The 20,179-nt window shown below is 35.9% G+C and overlaps 1 protein-coding gene across 4 annotated transcripts in view; it reads right to left on the bottom strand.

Annotated features, from left to right (window-relative positions):
* Positions 1-20,179, bottom strand: part of TAX1BP1 (Tax1 binding protein 1) — a 78,920-nt gene that overhangs the window by 44,083 nt on the left and 14,658 nt on the right. For all 4 annotated transcript variants that reach the window (XM_026508394.4, XM_026508384.4, XM_057304218.1 and 1 more), the window contains exons 3-7: positions 19,128-19,230; positions 13,327-13,514; positions 9,669-9,827; positions 759-907; positions 580-670 (exon numbers count right to left, since the gene is read on the bottom strand). In XM_026508394.4, coding sequence (XP_026364179.2) covers positions 580-670; positions 759-907; positions 9,669-9,827; positions 13,327-13,514; positions 19,128-19,230 — 690 coding nt within the window. The remainder of the gene's footprint in view (positions 1-579; positions 671-758; positions 908-9,668; positions 9,828-13,326; positions 13,515-19,127; positions 19,231-20,179) is intronic.

The following is a 20,179-nucleotide window of genomic DNA, read 5'->3' as shown; positions in this document are numbered from 1 at the left end:
TATTACCTGCTAAGTAACTAAAATACCAGCAAATTCTCTGAAAACTCTTAGGAACTATACACAATGGGGTAGTTTTAAAATAGGTCCCCAAATCCTTTGATACTTCCTCTCCGTATGAAGTGAAGTACTAAGTACTCCCCTAAGTACTGGCTGGACCCAAGTGACTAGCTTCTAATGAATAAGATAGAGAAGAAGTACCAGTGTCCAACTTGAGTGATTAGGTCATAAAGTACACTAGGACTTCCTCCTTGCTCTCTCTTGGATAGCTCACTCCAAGGGAAACTGGCTGCCATGTTGTGAAAACATTCAAGCAGCCACCGAAGGGGCCACATGGCCCACATAGCAAGACACTGAAGGGCTTCCTGCAACAAGTCATTTGTGTGAGCCACCCTGACAACAGATCCGCCAGTTCCAATCAAGCCTGTAGCTTACGGTCGCACTTGTCCTGAATGCCACTGACCAAGACACCCTGAGCCAGAACCATGCAGCTAAGCTGCTCCCAAATTCCTGACCACTAAATTTCAGGGTTATCTGTTACACAGCAATAGATAACAAAGAGAAAGGAAAAGAATAAAGTACCTTATAAAGTTCCTTCTCATCCTTTTCTGTCTTCAACTGACACTCCAGTTGTTCTCTTTCATATTGTGCCTTCCTGAGTTTATCCTTTAAACTGAGTTAAAGTAACATTAATATAGACAGAAAAATCTCATTAAAACATTTTTGAAACATAGAGGTATTTTTTAAAACGTCAGAAATACCTGTCTAATTCAGTTTCTTTCTCGATTGCTTTATGTGTCACTGACACAATATCTTCCTCAAGCTGGAGAGCTTTCGATGTAGCATCATTGTATCTCTTCTTAAACTCTTCGTTTTCCGTTTTCAAACTTTCTGATACTTCAACAAGACCCTTAGAAACAACAACAATTTTGGAGGAATAATTTCTAAAATAGATTTGCGTATCTTTAAGAAATCTATGTATTCTTAAATTGTTAATCCCACCTTTGATCCCTCTAAAGTTTATAAGCTAAAATTAAAAACTAAACCGGAAACTGAAACATACAGTTTCTCATATACCAAATTAAACAATTATGAATTTCTTTTCCAGACTTCTCACACACCCGGTTTGTTGATCTCACAAACTTCTCCACCAGAGGGCAGACAACAAAAATGAGAGAAAACATTTTTAAATTAGTCACTTTCATTTTTGCCATCTTGCTTTTCAACACTACTCCAGTGACAAGTCAGGCTTCATATGATACTACCACAGTTAACACCTTCTCAAAAAAAACCAAAAAAGTCCTTCTTCTTCTAGCACAGATCGTTAAGTGCCACCAACAACAATACCAAAGCACTACGATATGTGCCTGAAGCAGCGTTCGTAATGACCCCGTCACTGAGACTCAGAGGCCTGAACAAATATTCGAAGAAACTGAAACGAATATAAAAGTAGTAAATGCAATAAAAGTATTTCTATTTAAAATAGAATATTCTAAACAATTTAAAAGTTTTAAAAATATTAACACATCAAGACAAGTAACTTACAAGAACTTGATCAAGCTCCTTTCGAAACCCATTTTATGATCTGTAAAATGAAGATGATAAAGCTTTTTCCCTAGTTTATAAAATCATGAGAATCAAATGTAACAGTGCATACGGAGATGCTCTGTTGTGGAAAACTATACATCAAAAGAACTGATAAACTAAGACAAACTGTTGTATAAAAAAAATGATTTTAAAACTTCCCACTATGAATGTACCACCTACCTAGGCAACAACAAAAGCTAAAGGAAATCATCTTTCTTACAAGTTAAATGTAATAAAGGTTATACAGTATTTATAGGCCACTTTGACTTTCATAAACTCAGCCAAATTTTTCAATTAGAGGTGAACTATCACTTTAAATATATTGCTAGAATATGAAAATTGGTATGTTGCATCTACACTTCGTTAAAAAGCCCATCACAATAATGATCAGATACACTCTCCTGGTTTTATTTTTGTTCAAAGCAAATGTTTCCTTACTAAATTTGCAACATTAAAGACTGTTACACAAAACTAAATGCTTTTCTGATTCCAAGGACACCACCACAGGCAGAAATATATTGCCCCTGCTATAAACTGCTGTCAATACCAATGACTTGCAAATCTGTCACATTTTTAAGTCATTTGTCTTGCTGATTTATAAAGATAGCCAGAGAGGTTTCTAATAGTTTTTTTTTAATTTTGTATTGTTAGTTTTACCATATGCTCTGCTGGACCCCGCAAACAGGCTACAGATTTAATCCGTGCATTTCTTCCTACAACAAAGACTAGACTGCCTACAGGTAAAAACTAGTTTCTGAATCTGTAATCAATGAAGTTCTACAATGGGTAAACAGCATCCTAAAAAATGTATGGGGCAAGAACTCGAGAAGATTCACAGGCAACTAAACGCGAAACATGAACTTACTGCTTTATCTATGAGCCAGTTAACTCTACAGTGAGTCAGTAACTGTAATATAACTTGACTGTCTTAGAATCTTTTCCTGGTACCCATAAAAGCACCTAATAGCTTCTGAGCATCCACATCTATTTTCTAATGGCACGAAAATGCTAAAGATTGTTCTTCAGGTCTCTAGTTCTCATGTTTGAGTGAAGCATAGCATCTCAATTTGGCTAAGTCGTTTTTAGGATGAAAATGACTTTAAAGTATGCAGTGTACACACAAACAACTAAAAATCCTGTTTTCTTTAAAAAACTAACTTTTTAAAAAGAATAAAATTTAGAACACAATCTTTGAAAAACACCTGAACTTTGAGATATTCATTTGGTCAATATTTGCACATCATGCCCAAAAACATTGTAATTCTAATATTAAACTAAAACTTGTATAGATTAAGTCTGCTACACTGTGCATCAAGATAAAAGCAATTACAAAAATGGAAGCAAAAGGAGATTAAGAGATCTGGGCATTTCAAATTCACACAATGAACTTCTTCCCCTTCTCTACCATTAGCCAACATTAGCAATTCCATTAAGTCATAACTCTCAAATATGAACAACCAGAGAAAAATATAAGCCACTTACCTGTGTGGCTAAACATGCACTAAAAATATCTACAGTAATAGAACACACTTATTCTCATGTTTAAAAAGACAAAATTTTGTTTACAAATGAATACATTTGAAAAAAATATATATTATTATGGACAACTGGATTCGAATGTCTACAGTGGTAAAATTTAGTAAATTAGTACCTGAAAACTCAAACAGCAAATTACTGGCAAAAGAATTACATCATTTATGGAAATCGTGAGATTTTAAAGATTTTATTTGAGAGAGAGAGGGAGAGAGAACACAAGTGAGGAGAGAGGGGCCGAGGAAGAGAGAATCTCAAGAGGACTCCACACTAAACTCAGAGCTCTCTCTCATGACCCTGAGGTCATGACCTGAGCCAAAATCAAGAGTCAGACGCTTAAGCGACTGAGCAGGGAGCCTGTTCTCCCTCTCTCTCCACCCCCCTCATGCTCACTCTCTCAAATAAATACAAACTAAAAAAAAAAAAAAAAAAAATTAAAGAATTTTAAGTTATCTCTACCCCCAACATGGGGCTCAAACTCACGACCCTGAGATCAAGAGCTGCATGCTCTACTGCCTGAGCCAGTCAGACACCTAGTTTTGTGATTTTTCTAAGTAACTGTGGATGGTAACCTCTTATCACATATTTGATTCACAAATATTTTCTCCCATTCTGGAATTCGCTCCATTTTGTTGATGGTTTCCTTTGTTGTGCAGAAGCTTTTTAGTTTGATGGAGTCTACTTGCTTATCTTTTGCTCTTGGTGTTAAATCCAAGAAATGGTTAAGACTAATGTCAAGGAGCTTATCCCCTAGGAGTTTCACGGTTTCAAGTGTTGAGTCTTTAATTCATTTTGGGTTGATTTTTGTGTATCGTGTAAGGTTGTGGGTCAGTTTCATTCTTTTGCATGTGGTTGTCCAGTTTTCCTAACACCATTTCTTGAAGAGATCGGTTTTCCCCATTGTATGTTCTTGGCTCTTTAGTCATGAATTAGTTGACCATGTATGCATGGGTTTATTTCTGGTTTCTTTATTCTGTTCCATACAAAGATTATGAGCTAAGCTAAATAAATATATTTCAAAGACAAAGTATATGAATTTCCTGAAACTATTACTTAGCAAATCAGGTGTAAAATGAAAATTGGCCTTAAAAAAATTATTGATATGCACACCTAAGTTATAACAATCACTCCAATATTAAAATTAACTCTCTACGGGGCGCCTGGGTGGCTCAGTCACTTAAGCATCCGACTCTTGATTTCAGCTCAGGTCATGATCTCAGGGTTGTTGAGATTAAGCCCTTCCCTGGGCTCCACGCTGGGCGTGGAGAGCCTGCTTAAGATTCTCTCTCTCTCTCCGCCTCCCTTCCCACTCTAAAAAATAAATATAAAATATTTAAAAAAAAAACTTAGGCCTTTGTGTCTTTTTTCCTCAGTGATAATCAGTAAGAAAAAATCAGAAATTCAGTGATATCATAGCTTCAAAATTGGTTTTTGGCAACTCCACATATTAGGAGATATAAACACATACATACACACACATGTGTAAGCACCTGAGGTAATTCCGTATATTAAGCAGTTCAAGTGTCTTAAACTACCTCTGTCCAAAACTGGATATTCAATACAGTGATAAATACAGCTTTACAGAAGAGAAAGCCAAAAATATAAAGACAGCAGAAGAGATCTGCACTAGCCAGAGGCACTGTAATGACAGATCTGTCATGTTCTTCTCCCCTATACCTGTAACTCCCAAATGCCTGGTAGTCTCTCAAGGCACTCTACCTCGTTTACGAAACTTGAGAATGAAAACAATATGAATAAATACAACAGTTTATAACATGCTCCAAATATTGTTTAAGCAATACTGTTTCAGTATTCTCAAAAATAATTTAGTTTAAAAATACCTTGAGGGGCACCTGGGTGGCTCACTCAGTTAAGCATCTGCCTGCAGCTCTGGTCATGACCCCAGGGTCCTGGGATGGAGAGCCCTATGTCCTGTTTCCTGCTCACAGGGACTCTGCTTCTCCCTCTCCCTCTGCCCCTCCCCCCGGCTCATGTTCTCTCACTCACTTTCAAATAAATAAATAAAATCTTAAAAAAAAAAAAAAACCCTGAAGTACATCTTATATTAACATTCAAGTTAAGAATACATTTTTTTTTAAGATTTTATTTATTTAACCACGGCAGGGGGAGGGGGGAAGCACACACAGGTTCCCAAAAGCAGGGAGAGGGAGGAGGAGAAGCAGGCTCCTTGCTGAGCAGACAGCCCCGACAACATGAGGCAGGCTCTATCCCAGGATCCTGGGATCATGACCTGAGCCGAAGGCAGACACTTAACCAACTGAGCCACTCAGGCGCCCAAGAATACCAAGAATACAATTTATTTTATGGAAAAAACTCAATTCATAGTTTAGGCTCTGAAAAATTATACACTCAACTATAAAACATAACGAGGTGACAGTTCATTTTAGCCCTATTTGAAAAACAAGACTCAATATCATTGGTTCCCTGAGCCTCAGTTTTTAATCGTCTGATTTTCAAATACATATCTAGCACTCCAAATTAGAAACAATAACACAATGAATATACCTACAAACTGCTAATCTTATGTCTGAAAAATGTAAAGCTGGGGTTAAAAAAAAAAAAAAAAGACTAACCAATACACTGGAATATCATTTGACAATAAAATGAATAAAGTACTGACGATTGGGGCGCCTGGGTGGCTCAGTCAGTGGTCTGCCTTCGGCTCAGGGCATGACCTCAGGGTCCTGGGATCAAGACCCGCATCAGGCTCCCTGTCAGCGGGGAGCCTGCTTCTCCCTCTACTGCTCCCCCTGCCTGTGCTTTCTGTCAAATAAAATCTTTAAAAAAAAAAAAAAAAAAGTACTGATGCATATTGGACCATGGATGAGCCCTGGAAACATGCTAAGTGAAAGAAGCCAGTCATAAAGGCCACACATGATTCCATTTATAGGCAATGCCCAAAATATACAAATCCACAGAGATGGAAATTTAGCTTAGGGGTTGCCTGGGGCTGAGGGGGAAGGAAATGGAGAATGACCACCAACAGGTACAGGTTTCTTCTGGGGTGAGGACTACGTTCTAACCTCTAGATTAGGTTATGGTAACAGATGCGCAACTCTATAAATATTAATAAGAACCACTAAATTGTATACTGTAAAGTGTTGGATGTTATGATATGTAAATTATAAATTAGATATCGATAAAGCTGTTTTTAAGAGAGATCAGTTAGGTTAGTTCACATCTTCAGACCCTGCAGGCAGAAGTACGGAGTGTCCCTAAGAGCCCTGAAGGAGCGAGTGCCCACCTCCTACCACTTTACAGACTGTTCCACCATAGGCAGGGGAAGTAGCCTCTCTGCCCTACCTTTGTAAAATGTGTAAGTAACAATGCCTACTTTAGAGAATTAAATGAGTTAACATATGTTAACACTCAGAAGAGCACCTGGCTTGCATTAAGTATTATATGGCTATTTTTATTAATCAGCCTTTCATAGTAGAGAAAAAACACACTTAAAGCTCAACTAGAAATGAATGTAAAAATTATCCTTAGTAACACAGTTACTTTTTTAACCTAGGGTATACATGAATAACGGAACATACACATCACATTAAAATCAGTAAAAAATATGTCATTTATAGTTCTCAATTTATAGATGTTATCTGGTTTCAGTTTTAATCTACTTTGTAATCCTAATTTATTTCTTCAAGCAGCCAATTACACAACATAACCTAGAATATACTTAAGCAGAACACTTAAATCAATCTGGTTTTGAGAACCTTAACACATCCAATTCTTTTAATTTTCAAAATAGGAATGTTCTCTCTGTTGGCATTTTACAATAAAAAGTATTTATAAAAGATGAAATATTTATACACATTTAATTATTATAACATTTAATTTTGTATTAGTACTGAGTAGGTAACAAGCTAATCTTATTTTATAAAACAATGAAAACACAGTTTCTTCTCTCATGAAGAAACTGAAGGTTGCCACAGAACATTCCTAGTAAACTGTCCATTCTAAAATTTTAAGTGAAATTATAGATGATACATCATAATGGTTCTTCAGATATTCAGAAGTATATATACCCAGTACCTCAAAGATAGAATTACTATATCAAGACTGTTTTTTAAGAATTCACACTATGGAAGAGATTTAAAACAAGTGCCAAGAAATGTCATGGATTTTATAAGCCACCCAACTAAGACAAACTGATTTGGGAGGTGAAAACAAGAAAATTAAAAAAAAAAAAAAAAAAGCGCGCCTCATGACTAGTAATGAAAAGAACTATTTCTCCTAGCAAGCACGTCGTTTTATCCCCAGAAATAAGCAGGAAACTGCCAACATAAAACCAGGATTTTTTTTTTTTAACATATGTAAGTATCACTTTCAGGATCTAAGAAAAATGGTATGAATTTCATTATGTTAGTTCTTTGATTCTCTAGTTCATTATGAAAACTAGTAAAATATTTACTTTCATTTAGTGAGAATCTACTACATAACAAACACCAATCTAGGTCTTTTGTTTCGTTTGGTTTTTTTAAAGATTTTATTTATTTACCTGAGAGAGAACACGCATGTGCTGGGGGGAAGAGCAAAGAGAGAAGGACAAGCAGACTCCATGCTGAGTGCAGAGCCCAACACGGGGCTCGATCCAGAGATCATGACCTGAGCTGAAATCAAGAGTCTGACGCTCAACCGACTGAGCCACCAGGCACCCCAGGTTTTTACATCACAATTTTCATAGCATAGCATAGTATTTTAAAAGCCCCTTCCACGTACTTCACCTCCCCAGAGTATAAACCCAACACAAAAATAGCAGCAGGGAAGAAGTCCCCTCTAAGATTAGTGTCTGTCATCAAGATCTAGGAGTTGCCATAAAGACTTCTGCTGTAGACCTCTTCAGGGTGCAATAGCCACAATCTCCTACAAATTGTGCTTCACAAATCCTTTGCCCTCAATCTACCACTTTCTCAACCTCAGTATATCAGAATTAGCTCTCTTTAGAAAGGTCTTACCCGCAGTGCTTAACCCTTGTCACCCAGACAGCAGAAAGTACCTGAGACTTTAAATCTCAGCTAATCCCCGACTGGACCAGAAGCATGGCCTCATGTACATGAGTAATTTCACGCAACTGAAGACCTACCAACTCCGCCATTCCTATTCTCACGGTCATCCATTCTTCTCTTGGATTTCAAGGTGATCGGAGGTGAAACCTCAAAGGCCACCAGGCTAACTAAGTACATGCTGTAATGGGGCCATTTTCATGAGTACTGTCTTCTATCTCACCTCCACCCCTCCAACTTGTAATAGAGTGAAAGAAAAAAGACTAGCATTCCACTCTGGAAACTGCCAAATCCAGGGACAAATGAGATAAAAGTGTAAAGAATAGAGAGAACAGTGTAATAACTATACAAAACAGCCAAAGAGTTTCGACAACTGAATATTGTTTATCTGAATGTCCTAACAAATCAAGGTAGGCACATGTATTTTAATATTTGGTATACTCGCTTTTACTGCACGATATTCCTACTGCAGGATTCTAAGTGTTCCCCCCAAGAGGAAAATGAGGAAGTAACTGCATCTTTTAAACTAAAAAGGCTAATGGTAATAAAAACAGGTGTTACAGACATTTATAAGGAGATTTACAATTGTGCACATTGCTTATTTTATCATAATATATATTATGACATATATTATTTGAGTATTCCTCAAACTGACAAGTCAAGACAAAAATCTTTTCAGAATTTAAGCCCTATTTATGTATCATCTCAGGTCAGGTGTGCAATTTACAACCACTCTGCTGGAGTATAAAAATTAGTGAAAATCACGGCACTACTGGTTCAACTAACAAGTAATTGCTCTAGACCTTGTTGGACAAAAGAATAATGGAACACACCCCACCCTTAGAAAACAATAGGTTAATCGTGTAAAAAAAGACCTAAGAATATCCAACTAGTTATAAGCGAGATTATGAATCTGTGTCAAAACAAACAAATTACTTTTGTTAGAGGAAAATAAAGTCAATGACTAGGTGATTGCTTTTTTTTTAATTGTTTTCATCTACTAAGTTAAATCCATTTGTATCTCTAATAAAACTACACTGTTTTATACGTATCCTTCTTTATGTGTTTAGGATAATTTATAGCATTTCTCACATCACGGTTTTCAAAATTTTGTCTAATACTACATCTTATTTCATTGAATTCTGATTTTTTTAAAGGTAATTTTAACTACTTTGTTCTATCTTCCCCTTATTCGGTATTTATCACTCCAAATTATATTTCCAAACCCTCTCCCAAAATCAATCAATTATTCTATAATTAGATGGAAAGCACCAGAAACAGTTGTCAGGAACTACCTCATCAAGCCTGGTACCAAACAACCTAAAAGTATTTTAACCACATTTACAACATAAAAGAAGCTACAGCAGAAAACTGGTAAGAACTAACCTATTCTTCTGTAAGTATGTATCTAAATGCCATTTTTTAAGAACAGTTTTTACTTGCTTTAACTGGTTCAGTTCTTGAAAAGGTGGGTTTCAGACAATATACTATCAATTCCAATCAGTTACATAAAACACAACTAACCTTTTGCTCTGCCTGCAGTTGGTCACATCTTTCTTTCTCATGGTTAAGTTCTCTTTCCAATCTTCCAACTTGTTCTCGAAGTTGTGTTGTTTCTTTTTCTAGAACAGCAATTAACTTTAACAGTTCTTCTTTTTCTTTCATGGTTTTCTCAATTTTCAACTGTAAAACAAAAAACTCAAATTGATTTTTCTGTAATCCTAAAATGTTATTCAGTTTTCCATTTCAAAAAACATAGTGAAGAAATTAATAAAAAGAACTCTTACATACAGTTTACTTCGTGAATCATACATGTAAATAAAAATTCATGAATCATAAATTTAAACCCTCTTTTGGTTGGGCAAAAAAGAATATTAAAAGAAGGTATAAAATCAGGGGCACCTGGGTGGCTCAGTCAGTTAAACGTCTGCCTTTGACTCAGGTCATGATCCCACCTGGGATGGAGGCTGGCCTCAGGCTCCCTACTCAGTGGAGAGTCTGCTTTCCCCTCTCCGTCTGCCCCCCCCCCCCGACTTGCGTGCCTGTGCACTCGCTTCTGCTCTCTCTCTCAAATAAAATCTTTAAAAATAAAAGGTATAAAATCAGTAAATTTTCCTATGAAGTTGCCTGCTAATCAATTTTCAAATTACTAGCAAAAATAAGGCATATTGTTTCATAACTAACTTAATTCTGGGTTTTTCTTAAATAATAAGATAAAATGTGTACCTCTTCTTAAATGCAAAGCTATGAGGTATCTTTGACTCTATTAAGAACTTCCTTACATGTTACATAGGCCTTCATCTATGGCATTACTCTTAGAAGTTTTGGTATTAATAACAGTTGCTATATTTATAATGGTCTCTATTTGGCTAAATTAAACTTAAAGTAACTGCAAGTTTTAGGACAAAAATGCAGACTGTAACAATAAATTAACAATGTAATTGATTCTTATGGGAACACTAATAGTAACTCAATTCAGGAAAACCTATACTCCATGATTCTAAAAATTACTCATTAAATGATCTAAAATAGTAGTAAATAAAATGGTTAATATTTCTCTTAGAACAAAAAGTCTTTGATTCTAACAGGGGAATAATGAAGACTCAGAGGGAAAATTTCACAAGGCATCAAACACTTAGCTAAAATAAAATGTCTTCCTGGTACACTAAGTTGGGTCTCCAGGGTCATGGAATCAAACTGATTAAACTCTGAGATGGGTCTTATGAAAGCTGAAGAGCCGCAAATTTTTAGCATGACTCTTCTATCTCTTCCATCAGACCAAATGAAAACATTAGGAGTAAAATGCCCTCAAAAAAGAAAAGTTTATTCATTAAACTTCTTTTATACCTTATTTTTAAAAAAAAAAACACCTTTTGGCTCTTAACTTTCTGGCAGCTTAAAAGTGAAAATACAGGGGTGCCTGGGCAGCTCAGCCTTAAGCGTCTGCCTTCGGCTCAGGGAATGATCCCAGGGTACTGGGATCGAGCCCCGCATCGGGCTCCCTGCTCCACTGGGAGCCTGCTTCTTCCTCTCCCACTCCCCCTGCTGTGTTCCCTCTCTTGCTGGCTGTCTCTCTGTCAAATAAATAAATAAAATCTTAAAAAAAAAAAAAAAGTGAAAATATATCCTGACATAGCGCAATAGAAACATTACGAAAGAACCAATTTTTCCTTGTGATTCATTTAACTGGCACATACCTTCTGAAGAGTTTACTGAATCTTAAGTAGAAATTTTAAAAAGGAATTCAAATTAGATAAAAATGTATAGGTTTAATTCCTGCCTCTAATTTGTTATCAGAAATCTTTCAAGCATGCAAAAGTTAAAATTTTAAATCAACGCTCATCACCTAAATTCACCGATTATTAATATTTCACCATGTTTACTTCATATCCCTTTATACTTATTTATGCTTTTTGTTTTGTTTTTTGCTAAGCCATCTGAAATTGCAGACATACTTCACCCCTAAGTACTAAGAGCAAGCATCTCCTAAAAAGGAGAGTCTCCTTTCAACCACTACCACTATCATAAATAAAAAAATTAACAATAATTTTATAACATCCAATGGATAGTTCAGTTATATATCCCCCGCTATCCCCCCAAAATATCAATTTTTTTAAATTCTAAGATCCAATTAAGGTTCACACATTAAGTGAAAAAAGACACAACCCTTCAATGTCAACAGTGCCACAAATGTCTCATATTTATAATTTTGTGCAGTTTTAGATGAAATCATTAAAGATTTTGATGAATGTGGAAACTGAAAAGACTTGTCAAAAAATTGGTCAGAATAAAAATATTTTATCTAAGCAATTATCTCAGCACCTAAGAGACCGCAACTTGAATTTTCTTTACAAACTTTACCTCTTATGAATAGGAAGAAGTGAAATAAATCATATATGTCCCAATTAACTCAGAAAAGGAACATAAGATATACATGCCTAAATACCTGTTGTTTTTTTTGGTGGAGGCCCTGAAATCAGGGTGGTCTAACAAGTATTCAAAAAGCTGCAATATAAATGCTAACTGCATTCTTTTTAAGAGCTGGGCTTGTTTCACCATCGTTGACTAGCATTCAAACACCAGGCTAAAAACCTTGATCATCAAGCAGTTGTCACCACAAACCATTTTAGTCACCCTATAAAAGTTACATTTCTTTATTTAAGATAAGAAAGGAATTTCTGGAAGGGGAAGAGATGGAAGAATTCACAATAAAAAATGATTGGTTCCTTCTAACCTTCTTAGTTTAACTATCTAATAAAAGTATTACATCTATGACCTTATCTTTTTTCTCTAGTCTCAGTTTGTGAAGATAAATAAAATAAAATCAAAGGCATATTTATGTATAAAAAACATCCATCTGACTGTAAAAAGCAATGACCCACCAGATTAAATAGGAATGTAAATTAACCAAAAATATATAATGAACCAATTACATAAGCTGTTTTTCACAGAAATTCAAATGTCACATTCTGGTTTTTTAGGTTTAAAGATACTGAAATCTTGAAATAAAAATGTTCTATGTTTTCCTTCAATAATTACTAAAATTTAAGACATAAGGCATTATTAGACTATTTACACAGTAAATTTCTACTGGAGCCAATGCAATGCCTCCCAAATAGTCAATTAAAGAAATATAAGAAGATTTTCACCTTTTCTCTTTAAATTATGATTAACCCACAATACTCACTTGATAAAGTGAACAAGGAAATCATTCTAAATGCTCAGCCTAAACTGAGACTGGAATCTTCCCTGATTCACTGCCACACTTGGAATAGAGCACGCGTGTGGCACAGTGAAATGAAGTTACATCCAGTTACAGTTAGATTCATTACTTTACACCACCTTCACAGCCCAAATTTGTACTATTCTATAATCAATGGATTAGGCAACCACTAAAGAAGAAAAGTTAGTGTAAGGCAACATTAGGAAAACTTTAAATCTAACTCAATAGTTATTTACTGCATATCTATTACGCACAAAATACGGACAGGCCCTACGGACAGTCCCCAAACAGTGCAATCAATAACCTGTGACAGGAAGAAATTTAAAGTATTTCAAAAACAACACTCTACCATTTTAGTTAAAAACCCTTTGATTTTCAGGTTATTCTTCTGAATTTTTTAAATGCCAACATGAGCTCTGCTCTTAAATTATAAATCATTAGCTCACTGTTGCTACCGACCTCAAGAAGGCCAGCTTTTGTGGTCACCACCAACATGTCAGAATTTCCTTCATCTTCCATAGTAAGTAACTCTTCAACTGGAGAAGAAGCTCGAAACTGGAAAGGTGTACTTGCTCCACGAATTTCACCCTTATGGGTAACATAACAGAACTGATAAAATTCTCCATCATCATTTGGAAGGTAGTAGCCTAGAAAGAAGTTAACAAAAAAAATTATTGAACTTCCTTATGAAAGTAATGGGGTTTTTCCCCCAATTTAACATTTCTTGCCATCACCACCATTCCTGACCTGTTCTAGACACACAGAGTCTTTCCTCCTTTCTTTCACAAATTATCAAAACTAGACTTTCCCTGCTTCTGTAAACATGCCATAATTTCTCTTAGGTCTAAATTTATCCTCCCTGAATATCCTTTCCCTTTATCTTCACTAGGACAAGACCAACTTATCTAGGAGAGTCACATGTATGTTTTTCTTTTCCTTTTTTTTTTTTTTTTAAAGATTTGAAAGAGAGAGAGAAAGCCAGCCCATGAGCGAGAGGGGGAGAGGGAGAATCTCAAGCAGACTCCATGTTGGGCACGGAACACAACAAAGGGCTCAATCCTACAACCCTGAGATCAACCCAAGCCAAAACCAAAAGTTGGACACCCAACAGACTGCACCACCTAGGTGCCCCGACGTATATGCTTTTCAATGAGAAAAAGACTGGAGGAGGAGCAAGGGAAGACCCAGCACAAAAATCTAGGAGCATTGCAGGTAGGAAAATGTCATTTAAAGAAATCTTCGCTCAAATTCGACATTCATTACACGAAAGAAAAATATTAACAAAAGGAATATGCTGTATGTGAACTGTGTAAAAGAAAGGACGATGGAGTCCACTGGTGAGGCAGAATAAAAATAAGCTTTGGAACCACACGGCTTTATTCTGGAATTCCAGCTCTACTACGAGCCATTAGTAACTCATCCCCCTGAGCCCCAGTTTCTTATCCGTAAAAGAGCTATGAAGACATCTATCTCACAGCTCCAAATTATCTATAATGTATTTATACCATTTAGCCCACTACCTGATGAATGTGTCTGATATCTGTTCCTTTGTTCATCTCTTACCCACTCTTAAATTTTGCTAATTATCCTTCTTCAAAATTAAAACTTTACCTTTTCTTCCAAAGCTCCCACAGTATTTTTTACATAAAAAAAAAAAACTCCACAGTATATAATTTTTTTTTTTAAGATTTTATTTATTTGACAGCGAGAGACAGTGAGAGAGGGAACACAAGTGGAGGGGGGGAAGTTGGAGAGGGAGAAGCAGGCTCCCCGCTGAGCCCAATGCAGGGCTCGATCCCAGGACACTGGGATCATGACCTGGTAGAAGGCAGACACTTAACGACTGAGCCACCCAGGCGCCCCTACAGTATACTATTTTTTACCTTAAAAATAAACCCCACAGTATACTATCAATTACCCTTGGTAATATACATGCTTTATATGTTCTATCAAGAACTCAAATACTGAGGGCAGATAAATAGTATGTCTAAAAACCCTAGCATCCCCCATAATGACTTGTAAAAAGGAAGCATCCAGTGGCAGTGAAATGAATATATAATGATCAATACAGGGGTGCCTGGGTGGCTCTGTGGGTTAAGTGTCTGCCTTCAGCTCAGGTCATGATCCTGGAGTCCTGGGATAGAACCCCAAATTGGGCTCCCTGCTCAGCAGGGAGGCTGCTTCTCCCTCTGCCCCTCCCTCTCTCACTCTCATTCTCTCAAAATCTTTTAAAAATAAAAATAAAGATCAATACATTCACCTTACCTTGAATATTCCTATCTATCCAAAAAATCTCTATTCAATATGCCTGTTTTTCTTTCATAACTTGAAATTTTCAGTATTATGATACCTACTTCACTTGATTTCGTTAAAAAATAGCTAAACTTCTTCCTCAGAAACAGGAGAGAGGAGAAAATACAAGATGTCTGGAACGTCTTGTGGTGCTTGAAAGAAAGAAGTCCTCAAAAAAAGAATTAGAAGTGGCAGGGGGTGGAGGGAATGTCAAAAAATACAGGAGCCCACCTGATGGGAGTTCCCAATGGCCAAAGAAAGCTGGAATAATTTGAGCAACAACAAAAAGATAGTATTAGACTTTATTCCATAGTAGAAAATAAATATCCATGAGCCCATGGGGAAGGAGACGACTCCTCTTAACATAGTAATTCCAACTAATAAATGTGCAAGCAATGAAAATAGAAAAGCATCATTAGACAAACACAATAAAAATTGTAAGCAAGATCTACCGACAGATACTAAAATTTAACGGGTGAAAGTTGGAGGAAAAACAAGGTATTTCCTCACTCTCTAACCCCCTATAAGATTCATTAACTACCAAGGAAAAATACTAACTTTACAGTAGAGAAACCCAGCAGACACCTAATGACCAACATTGAGATCACCAGCAATGAGATATGAACATCAAGTACTCCCTGATACAGTGCACCATAAAGGGTATGACAGCACTTGTATGACATTCGTCCTAAAAATATATAAGCTCAATCTAATCATGAAAAAAACACCAGCACAGGAGGAGGAACATGCTACTCTTCCCCCTTCCGAAACACACTGAACAATACTATTCAAAAGGGGCACGTGGGTGGCTCAGTTGGTTGGGCGCCTGCCTTCCGCTCCCACCCTGGTCTCTGAGTCCTGAGATCGAGCCCCACAACCTGCTTCTCCTTCTCTATCTCTACCTGCTGCTCCCCATGCTTGTGTGCTAGTTCACACTCTGTCAAAAAAAATGAAATCTCTGAAAATAATAATACTCTTCAAAAAGGTAAAAGGACAAGGACAGAATGAGGAACTGTCACAGACTGGAGGAGATAAGAAGGTAACACAATTAAATGCAAAGTGGGATTTTGGACTGGATCCAGGAACAGAAAAGAAAACTATAAGAAACAGTAAAATCTGAGTAAGGTTTACACTTGAATCATTAGTATTGTACCAATGTTAAATTCCTGGTTTTTTAAGTAAATGTACTAGTAAAATGTTAACATTAAGGGAAGCTGGGTAATGGGTATACAGAAATTCTGTGTACTGTTTTTGCAACTTTACATCCAAAATTATTTTCAAATATAAAGTTTAAGAGTAATACAGGGGCACCTGGGTGGCTCCGTCAGCTAAGCCTCTGACTCTTCATTTCAGCTCAAGTCATATACTCGGGGTCGTGAGATTGAGCTCCACATTGGGCTTGGGATTCCCTCTCTCTCTCTCCTCTTCTCCCCTGCCCTGCTATTACCCCCCCCACCCCTCATGCTCTCTTAAGGGGAAAAAAAAAAAAAAACAGGAGATTTGGCAATGTATTTTTTAAAGTTTTTAAAAACCCCACCCTCTTAATATATACAACTAAATTTATTAAGCCATGGCTAAGTAACTTAAATGGCCACTCAACTTATTTTAAAAAGTTTAAATAGAAAAAATATATATACTCTGACCAATCAGCTCTGGTATGACATTCGAAATTCTACAAACTAGATATTCAAGATCTGATAAATCTCACAAAAATAATCCACTAATAAACAGTTCAAATATACCATTTGAGATACAAGACCTAGTTATTCAGAGTTGCAATTTAAACAGATCTATCTAGAAAAATCTCTCATTGGATTAGTAACATTGAAAATAAGATAGTAAAGCGATCAAATTTCAACAAGGGTCCATATAGAAAAAGAATTACATTCATGCATTTTTGTTAGTTGTTCTGAGTTTTGCATTTCAAGATTCTCATGACTCATTCACAAGTTGAGCAAAGTGATTTTGGATTATGCTTAAAATCTCTTCTAGCTCTAATACTCTACAAGTAAGTTTTTCATGACTCTATCCTGACCTCTTTATATAGCCAATGAATTCTAGACAGGCAGAAGCTTTTATTTCTGAATTTCAAAGTAGAAATTAACATGATGAATTTTCAAAAACTTGGAAAACTTACTGCCTTTATGCTTAGTCCCCATGAAAATGTTCTTAAAGTATAAACAAATCAGATTTTTTTTTTTCAAATTGCTTTTAAACTTCTTGGTAAATCACTAGTAAAGTCATTAGTCACTATAACAAATTGAGTAAGTTAAAGAAAATTAATCACATTAAAAATGACTGAAAATAAACCCACAATTTTTAAGAAAAAATGCCTTGGGGCACTGGGTGACTCAGTCAGTTAAGTGTCTGACTTTGGCTCAAATCATCTCAGGGTCCTAGGATTCTGAGTCGGCCTCCCTGCTCAGGAAGGAGTCTGCTTGTCCCTCTCTCTCTGCCCCACCCCGTGTTTGTGCACGGCTCTCTCAATAAAATCTTAAAAACAAAAAAAATCTTAACAAAATCAGTTCCAATATACACATTTGAATTTATCTAAAAAGAGGCTACGAGTCAAAAGATAAACCAGATATATAATCTACATCATTTCTTAATCCATACATGAGAACCTAAATCTATGCCTATATTACATTATAAATTCTATCCTCTCAATGTTTCTTGACATAGTACAAGATTTTTTTTTTATATGCTAGTTCCACGTGGTCACATTACCAATTGATTTTCACACCAAACAAATACAAACCTCAGAATAAAGTTTCTTTGAAAAACCAACCAATCCAAAATCCAAAACAATGCCAACACCAAACGCTGGCAAAGACACAGAGGAACAAGAATTCTCATTCAATGCTGATGGGAATGCCAAATGGTATTATTGCTTTGGAAAACAGTTTGGTGGTCTCCTACAAAACTAAACACACCACAGGATCCAGCAATTGTAATTGTACTCACTGGTATTTACATAAATGAGTGGAAAATTTATATCCACACAAAAACCTGTGATGTATGTTTATAGCAGCTTTATTCACAACTGACAAAATCTGGAAGCAGCTAAGGTGTCCTTTAACAGACGAATGAACAAACTGTTAGACCCATTCAATAGAATATTACTGCTTCCTTGCAGTTCTCTCCATTTTTTTTAAAGATTTATTTATTTGAGAGTGAGAGAGTGCACATGCGTGCAGAGAGCGCACCAGCAGGGGTGAGGGGTACAGGAAGAAGCAGACTCCCCACTGAGCAGGGAGCCTGATGCAGGACTTGATCCCAGGACCCCGGGACCATGACCTGACCAAAGGCAGACACTTAACCGACTGAGCCACCCAGGCAGGCACCCCTAGTTCTCTGCATTTTATGTGTATTACAATATCATACTGAGACAGAATTCATTAGCTTCAACAGACCAGAAAGAATCCATAGCATAAACAAGGCTAAGAATTTGCTTTAATATAATCCAAAAATCAGTGCAATTATAATACGAAAATCACTCTGAAGCAAATTCTGTGACAGACTTCTAAATTAAGAGTATATTTTTAGTTCTGTATATAATGCCAAGAATGATTTTATATTATTCCCTTACATCCATTTTATAAGCAACTGCTTTATAAACCCTGTTAATCGTCGTTGTAGTTTTCATATAGAATTATTTTTCTCACTCTATTTGCTATATTATTCTAACAGCAGTAAGTTTTCTCATTTGGAAAAAAAAATCATCCAAAGATCTGGAAAGAAACTCACTCTTCAATAAAAAGCCAAAAAAAACCCTTTTAAATGTCCACGTAAAATATGCATCCTACACTACATATTTACATTCTTATGATTTTTGCTCAACAAAGATACTAATTAACTCAACTTTGATATGTTGGACATGCCTAAGTAGACCATTACAATGGAGAACAACATTTTTAATGGCAAGAAAACATCAAATTTCATCAAGTTCTGCAGTTTTCAGTTCTTACCCTGAAATGCTAATACACAATTAACTGTTGATCCTTCTATGTAATGTTCAGGCATAGGAGACCATAAAAATGTGTAATAATCACGAGCAGTACTCCATCCAACCTAAAGGGAAACAAAAACACAGGCATTTTAAGTATTTTAATATTAAGAGTGATATCTTACAGCACATTGTTTTTTACTGCATCCTAAAGTTAAACCATGTGTTACTATGTTTACAAATCACTGAGTATTTTAACAAGTATGTCAAATTTTTATGATTTTTATTAAGCTATAACCTAATGTTATAAAAACCTATATAAATTGAACAGTAGAGTTTCTTTTATGTATTAAAAATGCAATCTGATACCCAATTTCTCAAGCAAAATCTTAGCATACACGTGATCAAATATAACAACTTATGTTTCCTTTAAAATTTGACTTCACTAAATATAAGGGTTTTCCTTTTTTTTTAAGCAGGGCTCGAACTCATGACCCAGACCTAAGCTGAGATCAAGAGGCGGACACTTAAACAACTGAGCCACCCAGGCGCCCCCTCACTAAACATAAGTTTTAAAACTTACTTTATGTCTCAAATTTCAGTGTGATTAGATTTTCCTCTCTACCTTAAACGTGGTAAACTATAGTAATCTCTCATACCAAGTCTTACCTGCAGCCAATTGGTAAATTTTGTAAAAAGTCCTTTATTACCAAGATCTTCATATACACAAATAGAAAACTTATGTCCCACATATATCTAAAACATTTTCAACTTATAAAATGTATATATTACAGATGTCAGTCTGTATTTTCTAGATGGACTGTACTGTGTTAAATACTGAATATCAGAGATGTTTAAAACAGGTACACATAAAACTCATTTTATTGTGCTTCACAGATACTGTGTTTTGTTTTGTTTTTACAAAGTGAAGAACTGGGATAACCCTGAATCAAACAAGTCTATTAGCACGATTTTCCCACCTCATGGCTCTGTATCACATTTTGGTAACTCTGAATATTTCAAACTTTTTCATTCTTACTGCATTTGTTACGGTGATCTACAACTAGTGATCTC

This window comes from Ursus arctos, unplaced genomic scaffold, assembly GCF_023065955.2.
Source record: "Ursus arctos isolate Adak ecotype North America unplaced genomic scaffold, UrsArc2.0 scaffold_3, whole genome shotgun sequence".
NCBI classification, from domain to species: Eukaryota; Metazoa; Chordata; class Mammalia; order Carnivora; family Ursidae; genus Ursus; species Ursus arctos.
Note: the sequence above shows the minus strand (reverse complement) of the source record. Positions and strands in the feature narration are given on the sequence as shown.